The 9,764-nt window shown below is 42.7% G+C and overlaps 1 protein-coding gene across 1 annotated transcript; it reads left to right on the top strand.

Moving 5' to 3' along the window:
• Positions 1 to 2,611: 2,611 nt before the first annotated feature.
• On the top strand, positions 2,612 to 9,563 carry LOC124286506. Its single transcript, XM_046722880.1, has 5 exons — positions 2,612 to 2,657; positions 3,378 to 3,659; positions 5,929 to 6,058; positions 7,769 to 7,971; positions 9,400 to 9,563. The coding sequence occupies exons 1-5, from the start codon at positions 2,612 to 2,614 to the stop codon at positions 9,561 to 9,563; spliced, it is 825 nt and encodes a 274-aa protein (XP_046578836.1).
• The last annotated feature ends 201 nt before the right edge of the window (positions 9,564 to 9,764 follow it).

Below are 9,764 nucleotides of genomic sequence, written 5' to 3'. Positions count from 1 at the left end.
ATTGCAAGTATGGTCTACTTCAGATCGTTCATTGTTTGTGTATGAGTCTTGCGATGTGTTGTCGAAACTGATAATTGTCGTTATGTTTTATGATGTGTCCCGATTCGCTTTACATACATACATATACATTTTATATACATATATTTACACTTTACATGCATATATATATATGCACTTTACATACATATATTTACATTTTACATACATGTATATATACATTTTACATACATATAGTTACACTTTACATACATATAGTTACACTTTACATACACAATTTACACTTTACATACTTATATATACACTTTACATGCATATATTTACACTTTACATACATATATTATTTACGCTTTACACTTCCTTGATAGTAATAGTCGAGTCTTGCGACGTGTGACCAGAACATGGCGAGGATGTATGGATGCTGACGATGCTGTGACATCCGTGTGACAGCGACTTTACTACAAATTTGTCTGGGAAGGGGTCGGTGGTGTCCTCTTTTGCCAGTCGGGCAAGTTGTTTTATTTAAAGAGTAAGAGGATTAAGAGGCATGATCGACTTGGTTTGTTTGTTTAAGAAAAAAATGGTTATTGGGATGATAGCTTACGCCGATACATTCGGCTAACTAAAACGCAGCTAGTGGATTAACAATATTTTCTGTTTGCAAGAGAAATGTCAGCTTGTTCAGCCTTTGATAACTAGGCAAAATTTGAGTGTAAGATGCTAGATTTTCTAAACAAATCATACCGATGATCACAATAATAAGGACAGCTAACTAAGAAATGGACTTCGTCTTCGACAGCCTGACTACTACAGTGACGACAAAGCCTGTCTGCAAGTGGCGTCGCAGGACGAGAAAATCTTCCACGTTCTATTTCTAATGGAAGTGTACCACAGCGAAGTTTGCCTAGAACGCAACAGTGCCATCTGGGCAGTATAGCAGTTATGTACGGTTCTGGAGTAACAGTGTGCTTTAAACTGTCTATATGTGCTTAACTTGTTACCGTTGGGATTACCCTATTGATCATTCCACAGTTCCAGTAGCCACTCTTGATGATCTAACAACTGTACATGTTGAAATGACAAAGTCAATTCACTACTAGACATGTGTAACATGATCTTACACTGGGAGTTGCAACTTGATTGTAGTAAAGATGACACTGTGTTATCCGCTGTTTGAAACAAACGCCGTGACCAGCTGCTAATAACAGAAGGTAATCTAGCAGGTGCCATACGGTGCAGATTATCATAAAATCGTACTACTTCTGTTCTCTGTTTTGACCAAGTACCAGTCCATCGCATATCGCCCTTACTGCCAAATTAGGGTTTTGCTATTTACGCCAATGAAAATCTACAAGCACAGTTCTGTACTGCGCTTATAGGAGACTAAAATCCTTAGTTCCCAAAGTACTGCACAGTAAGACAGAATAGGGTTGCACTAAGTTGTTGTGCAACGTATTACAGACGCTATAAGTCATACCTCTTCTATGTAATCCACCTGTGTCTTTCTTGGCTTGGTCATCTCCTCAGTCATCCCCACCCACTCCACTCACTCAGTCAACCTTTCCCTCACTGCTAGACCACGTATTCACTCCACTGCACCAACCAACCTCACTCAACAATAGCACTTATGTTGGAAAGTAGCCAACCGCGCCTTTACGGTTGTTGTGTTTTGTTTGTCAGTCCATAAGTACATACAATGCATGCACACATGCTTCTTGATCCGTCGCCTACATCCTTGTGTGTAGGTATTTATCCGGTGTCCGCGTTCGTTTCCGCGGTTTAGATATATTGCATTAAACATCATATATGGTACAATGTCCTCCACTGCATCAGTCAGCGCGGACGGTACCGAGGGCGTGGGACAGTGATGTAGTTGAGGACTGTTCCCAGTCCTCCTATACGTCATGGACACTGGGACTATATGCAACAATCACTTTGGTCTCATAGAACAAGCAAAGTGGAGACAATTAGGTGGACCCTGAAACAATCAGTACACAATTGATATACAGGGACACAATCAGTTTGATATACTGGACACAATCAGTTTGATATACTGGACACAATCAGTTTGATATACAGGACACAATCAGTTTGATATACAAGGACAATCAATCAGTTTGATATACTGGACACAATCAGTTTGATATACAGGACACAATCAGTTTGATATACTGGACACAATCAGTTTGATATACAGGACACAATCAGTTTGATATACAGGACACAATCAGTTTGATATACAGGACACAATCAGTTTGATATACAGGACACAATCAGTTTGATATACAGGACACAATCAGTTTGATATACAGGACACAATCAGTTTGATATACAGGACACAATCAGATTGATATACAGAACACAATCAATATGATATACAGGACACAATCAGCTGAATATACAGGACACAATCAGCTAAATATACAGGACACAATCAACCTCACATACAGGACTCCATCAGCAAAGAGTTTAGTTACCATGTCTAATCGTATAACATAAAAATATCGCCTTTAAAGTCTTTTCTGACCTATTTGCAGACTATGGGTTAGATTACCTCACCAGCATCATGGCAAGGCTCTTTCAAGGAATTCAGAAGATACTATTGGTCGTCGTGATGTCGCTCAACTGCAGTAATGCGTTCTTGTTTGTCACCAATGGATGTAAGGGACCAACGACCCTGATGCATGTGCATGAACCTGGAGTGACGTCATTCAAATGCTGGAATTCCCGCAAACTCTGCAATTGACTTAATTGGAGTCTTTTCTCCCATGTCGCGAACCTATAACCGTACATAACCTGTTTACTATAGGAAGTCACTGTGTTCCCATTGATAGAGCCATTGCGGCAGTTGATCAATTGACAAATTAACGAGGATCACTACTTTCCCCCAGTATATACAATCAAACGTCAACACGAGATCTGCACCATGTATATAATGGAAGGACTTGTAAGGGCTGGTAGTTTATTAAGTAATAAAGTTGTTTTTAAGTAGATTACTACTGATTGTTATGCTATCAGTCACCAGGTGAAATATTTCTGGTGTTCATAAACATAAACTGAAATATAAATACGGTTAAAGCAAATATTTTAAATCAGTAATGAGGGCTTTACTGTTTAATAGTTTTATACGTATCTTTCAAGTAGTCTTTCAGAGCTTTGATCAGTGTCATTATCAATATGAAGCAATATTTAAAATTATATATTCAATGATGCATAGACTGATATGAATTATGCTTCAAAAAGTTCTATATTCTGTATCGTGAAATAGTTTCGCACCACTAACGTGATAGAGCCGCGATAGAGCCCCGACAGTGCCGCGATCTCTTGAAATCTTATGGCAGTACAAGTTTATTTACAACCACTTATGTCTTTGTCCTCAGACGTTCGTCCTGTTAATCCTTATGGATTCATAAATGAGACCTTGACCTTGACCTGCAACGTGACGAAGGACAGTTTGGCAGGCAACATATCTGGAGGACTCTTCTTCAAGCTGACGTTTCTGAAAAAGGTCAAGGTTCTTCCCATGCACTTTGTTACCCAAATAAGTGACCGAGCCATACAGCTGGACTACCCTCTGACGTCACGCCGAGACCAGGGCCAGTACACATGCAAACTGAACACAACGGACGTCTTCATAGGCGAACAGCGAGTTCATGTTGAATGTAAGTACTGAGAATCCTCCCCTGTTTGTCAGAATGATGATGGTAGCCTAGTGGCTAATTAAAGCGCTCGTAAAACCGTTGGCCAGTGTTCGCATCCCTCGTAGTATCCATCCTATGGTCAGAAGGGAAACTATATTGATTTGACACTTTGTTGTTGTTGTTGTTGTTGTTGTTGGCAATGCACCAGCAGGCGCCGTGGTAAAGCCGACATGAGATGACTGTCGCGATAAGCAAAAATAGAAACTAGGAAACCAATAAATCGTGACACTGTCAAACAAAAATAGTTCCATTTTAAAGAGAAAACTACGTTGTACAGAAGTCGTTCGATTTCTAATCGTACGTCGAGCTTCACAGTTGTGACTGATACCCCAATAGTATCCAGAATCACACTAGAATCGGTTTATAATCGGTTCCATTAATTATATGATGTTCATAATGATTATTGATTCATTTATGTGGTAGTCTCACATGCATCAAGGTCACCTCCTATATCATGGTGACCTCCTACATCAAGGTGACCTCCTACAGCAAGGTGACCCCTATATCGTGGTGACCTCCTATATCATGGTAACCTCCTACATCATGGTGATCTCCTATATCATGGTGACCTCATATATCATGGTGACCTCCTATATCATGGTAACCTACTACATCATGGTGACCTCCTATATCATGGTGACCTCAGCAAGGTGACCCTATATCATGGTGACCTCCTACATCATGGTGAACCCTCCTACATCATGGTGATCTCCTATATCATGGTGACCTACATCATGGTGACTCCTACATCATGGTAACTCCTACATCATGGTGACCTCCTACATCAAGGTGACCTCCTACATCATGGTGACCTCCTATATCACACCTCATAGTGACCTCAAGGTACCTACATCATGGTGACTACTACATCATGGTGACCTACATCAAGGTGACCTCCTAAATCATAGTGATCTCTTACATCATAGTGACCTCCTACATCATAGTGACCTCCTACATCATGGTGACTACTACATCATGGTGACCTCCTACATCATGGTGACCTCCTACATCAAGGTGACCTCCTACATCATGGTGACCTACATTAAGGTTACCTCCTACATCATGGTCACCTCCTTTATCAAAGTGACCTTCTATATCACAGTGACTTCCGTGATAAAGGTGACCTCACTATATTATAGTTACCTACATAATGATGACCTTTTATATCATGGTGACCTCCTACATCATAATGACCTATATCGTCATGATCTCCTATATCATGGTGACCTCATACATCAAGGTGACCTCCTATATCATGGTCACCTCCTTCATCAAAGTGACCTCATTCATCAAAATAAATGACCTATATCGTCTTGATCTCCTACATCATGGTGACCTCCTATATCATAGTGACCTCCTACATCATGGTGACCTCCTACATCATGGTGACCTCCTACATCAAGGTTACCTCCTACATCAAGGTTACTTCCTATATCATGGTGACCTCCTACATCATGGTGACCTCCTACATCATGATGACCTCCTACATCATGGTGACCTCCTACATCAAGGTGACCTCCTACATCAAGGTTACTTCCTACATCATGGTGACCTCCTACATCATGGTGACCTCCTACATCATAGTGACCTCCTACATCATGGTGACCCCTATATCATGGTGATCTCCTACATCAAGGTTACTTCCTACATCATGGTGACCTCCTACATCATGGTGACCTCCTACCTCATGGTGGCCTCCTACATCATGGTGACCTCCTACATCATGGTGACCTCCTACATCATGGTTACTTCCTACATCATGGTGACCTATATCATCGTCTTCTCCTATATAATGCTCACATACATCAAGATGACCTCCAATATAATGCTGACCTACAACATCAAAGTGACTATCATATATTTCATGGTGATTTCATACATCATGGTGATCTACTGATTGGTGGTGACCTATATCATGGTGACTTCCTTTATCACGGTGACCTACTATATCGTGGTGACCTTTGTCAAGGTAACTTCCTTTCTCATGGTGACCTATGTCAAGGTAACATCCTTTATCACGGTGACCTACTATATCATGGTGACCTATGTCAAGGTAGCTTCCTTTATCATGGTGACCTCCTATATCATGGTGACTTACTTCATCATGATAACCTACTATATCATAATGACCTACCACATCAACGTGACCTACCACCTGTCATTATATAACCGGGATACTGTTCAAGGCGTCATCATACACACCTTACTCATACATTAACCCTTTCTTCAGATCGGCCCAGGAAGGTGGAGAAGCTGGACTGCCGCGTGTTCGACTGGAGGAACATGACCTGTCGGTGGGACCTGGGAGTGGACTATATAAATAGGGACATGGTGACGTCCCAGCTGTTTTGGGAAATCAAGTAAGGAGTTTGACATTCACTATGGCAATCGTGAAAATCATTTAAAATATTTTCGTAAGAGAATGCATCGACACTTGTGATAATTGCTCCTTTCCTTCTTCTTGTGGGAGCTTTTGTCTGCGGCCCTTCCGTCTTCGAGGCACCCATCACTTGTGATAATTGCTCCTTTCCTTCTTCTTGTGGGAGCTTTTGTCTGCGGCCCTTCCGTCTTCCAGGCACCCATCACTTGTGATAATTGCTCCTTTCCTTCTTCTTGTGGGAGCTTTTGTCTGCGGCCCTTCCGTCTTCCAGGCACCGTCATTCCTCCTGTGAGGCACCCATCACTTGTGATAATTGCTCCTTTCCTTCTTCTTGTGGGGCAGCTTTTCCTTCTTGTGGTCTGCGGCCCTTCCGTCTTCCAGGCACCCATCACTTGTGATAATTGCTCCTTTCCTTCTTCTTGTGGGAGCTTTTGTCTGCGGCCCTTCCGTCTTCCAGGCACCCATCACTTGTGATAATTGCTCCTTTCCTTCTTCTTGTGGGAGCTTTTGTCTGCGGCCCTTCCGTCTTCCAGGCACCCATCACTTGTGATAATTGCTCCTTTCCTTCTTCTTGTGGGAGCTTTTGTCTGCGGCCCTTCCGTCTTCCAGGCACCCATCACTTGTGATAATTGCTCCTTTCCTTCTTCTTGTGGGAGCTTTTCCGTCTGCGGTGATAATTGCCCTTTCCTTCTTCTTGTGTCTTCCGTCTTCCAGGCACCCATCACTTGTGATAATTGCTCCTTTCCTTCTTCTTGTGGGAGCTTTGTCTCCTTTCCTTCTTCTTGCGGCCCCTTCCGTCTTCCAGGCACCCATCACTTGTGATAATTGCTCCTTTCCTTCCTTCTTGTGGGAGCTTTTGTCTGCGGCCCTTCGTCTTCCAGTCTTCCTTCTTCTTGTGGGAGGCACTTCCAGGCACCATCACTTGTGATAATTGCTCCTTTCCTTCTTCTTGTGGGAGCTTTTGTCTGCGGCCCTTCCGTCTTCCAGGCACCCATCACTTGTGCATGCTCAGTCTCTCTCATGATCTTTAACTCTGAGACTTCCGGGAATCGCTAGGCCTGTGCCCCGCATGCTTGTGAGTGAGTGAGAACAGACCCCAGCATCACATGTGTGAGTGAGTGAGTTTAGTTTTACACCGCTTTGAGCATTATTGCATCAATATCACGACGGGGACACCAGAAAAGGGTTTCACATATAGTACCCGCTAGGCTACTCCACAGCCACGCCTCCCTGTAAGGATTCTGGGACCGAACAGGTACTATCGCGCGAATTTCATCTCCTTGGAAGTTGGGGGAAGAATAGGTTCCCTGCACCCAACATGAACCTCCGCTTGGCACGCCTGAATGTACAATAGCACTTACCTGTTATACTAACATTTATTGTTAAAAACACATGGACTTTCATCATTATCAGAGACTAAACAGATCTTTCGAATTTTGGTTTCTTGGAATTTCAACTGTATCTCTGAGCATCAAGACATCACCTGCAAAATACAACATATCCAGATACTGATTATTCACAACATGATTCTACTTGGCATATATACTGGACAAAATAGTTGGGGATAAATGTAAATTTTGAAATTGTGAATAATGACTTATTTATTCATTAACATACTGATAAAATATCAATCATAAATATGCCAATATCCCTAACTTATTTTGTTCAGTATATGTTTCGCTGTTTGCAGGGGTGGCGCCAACAGATGCCCTCATTCAAGGGCGACAACCTGCATCTGGAAAGAGACCGAGGAAGGAAACAGAGTGGATTTTTTCAAACCACATCAAAATTACTTAATGCAAGTTAATGTGTCTGTCCACAGAAAGGAGCCCAAGAAATCACTGTTGGATACTGCGGCATCGGAGGTGTTTTCTATAAACCCTCGAAATCTGGGTACGATAGTTATGTGCATGACATTCGTGACAAACTCGTGTTATTCCGGGACAAGCCGGCGAGTGGTGACGAATGTATGCATGAGTCATTCGTCACCACATGCCCCTTTCCGTAACCTATTCGGCTTGTCCCGGAATAACACGAGTTGGTCACGAATGACTTCTTGGCTTTCGTCCCAACTCGCCCCTTTCCGTAACCTCGATATTCGGCTTGTTACGGATTGGTCACGAATGGCCGGGGAACGTAATCTTTTACGGGCGCTTCTCCAATATTGCGCAACATCAGCTCTGCCCTTAAAAAGGGCGGCGAAATATTTACATCTTGCAATCCAGTGGTGTATGAGCAAGCCTTTTTCAGAACGAGCGAATACTCTGGGGTGTACAATGTAGCTGTACCCCACATTTCGTGGGGACAAGGGCTAGAATAGGCTCCCAGATCACTGATCTATCTATCATTTGGTTGACATCGTTTCGGCATTTACCGACGGCATGGGACGTTGTAACAATTGTATGGCGACTGAACAACTCAGTGGTTGTGTGTTGGAGTCAAGGCAAGTGGTTTACATGTCAGACATCTGCTCGTGTTGATGTGTTCCCGACATTATGAGACAAACATTCCAACACAAGTCCACAGGGACTTAACGCTAGAATCTGCCATCACGATCTATACTGTCACTGACGCTGAAGGTGTCGTTGTCGGCACAGGTACTACAGATACGTACCCCAGGTACGTTTCTGTATACAGATATGTAAACAAAGTCAAAATACAGAAACGTACCTGGTACCCTGAAAGGCAGACGAGTCCATATTCCGCAATCCAAAACCAAAACCGCACGTAGTTGTTCCCGTTCAACTGATTGCGATTAGTATTCATATGCATCGCGAAATATCCGTTACTGTGTATTCTCATTACTTACATAAAGCAATCAAATGTATCTAATACAACGGTATGACAATTCCGATCAAGAATACGACACAATGGGAATGAAATCGCCCTACGGTACGTTTCTGTATTCTCATTATGGCCAGGGTACGTTTCTGTATACAGAAACGTACCTGGGGTACATATCTGTAGTACCCGTGCCGACAACGACCCCTTCAGCGTCACTGACGGAGTCTTCATAACGGCACTATTTTAAAGGAAAGAGGTGTAACGAGGTCAACACACCAAGTTTTATCCATTTATATAAATCTAAGACCCCGTCAGTGACAGTATATACTTTCGTGGCAGGTTTTAGCTTTACAAGCCCCTGTGCACCAGCTCACTCAACCCAATACCCGTTGTTCACAACGAACAGCAACAGGTGTTTACAGTGGACATCCGAGTCTGTTAAAAGGTTCTTAACTTAATACAACCGTCAGTTACAGGATCCTTAGATAATCTCTGTGGAAAAAAATCCGTAATTTGGATCTGCCTCTATGTTTCCAGTGGAACCGGCTCCTGTGCAGTCGGTGACTGTGGGTAACAGGACCAGCACGTGCTTGTCTCTGCGGTGGAACCATGAACAGTACATGTGGGGAATGATGTACACCGTGCACGTTCATCAGAAACAGGGATCTGTCTTAAAGGTAACCCTGCAGACTCACCAGTAATATAACACTCAACATTTGATAGGGATAATCATTAGCTCCAGTAGATGCACGTTCATCAGAAACAGGGATTTTTCTTCAATGTAACCCTGCAGATTCACCTGTAATATACTACTCAACATTTGATAGGGATAGTCATTAGCTCCAGTAGATGCACGTTCATCAGAAACAGGGATTTTTCTTAAATGTAACCCTGCAGATTCA

The sequence above is a fragment of the Haliotis rubra genome, unplaced genomic scaffold, assembly GCF_003918875.1.
Source record: "Haliotis rubra isolate DU_JTF1 unplaced genomic scaffold, ASM391887v1 Scf385, whole genome shotgun sequence".
Taxonomy (NCBI): domain Eukaryota; kingdom Metazoa; phylum Mollusca; class Gastropoda; order Lepetellida; family Haliotidae; genus Haliotis; species Haliotis rubra.
Note: the sequence above shows the minus strand (reverse complement) of the source record. Positions and strands in the feature narration are given on the sequence as shown.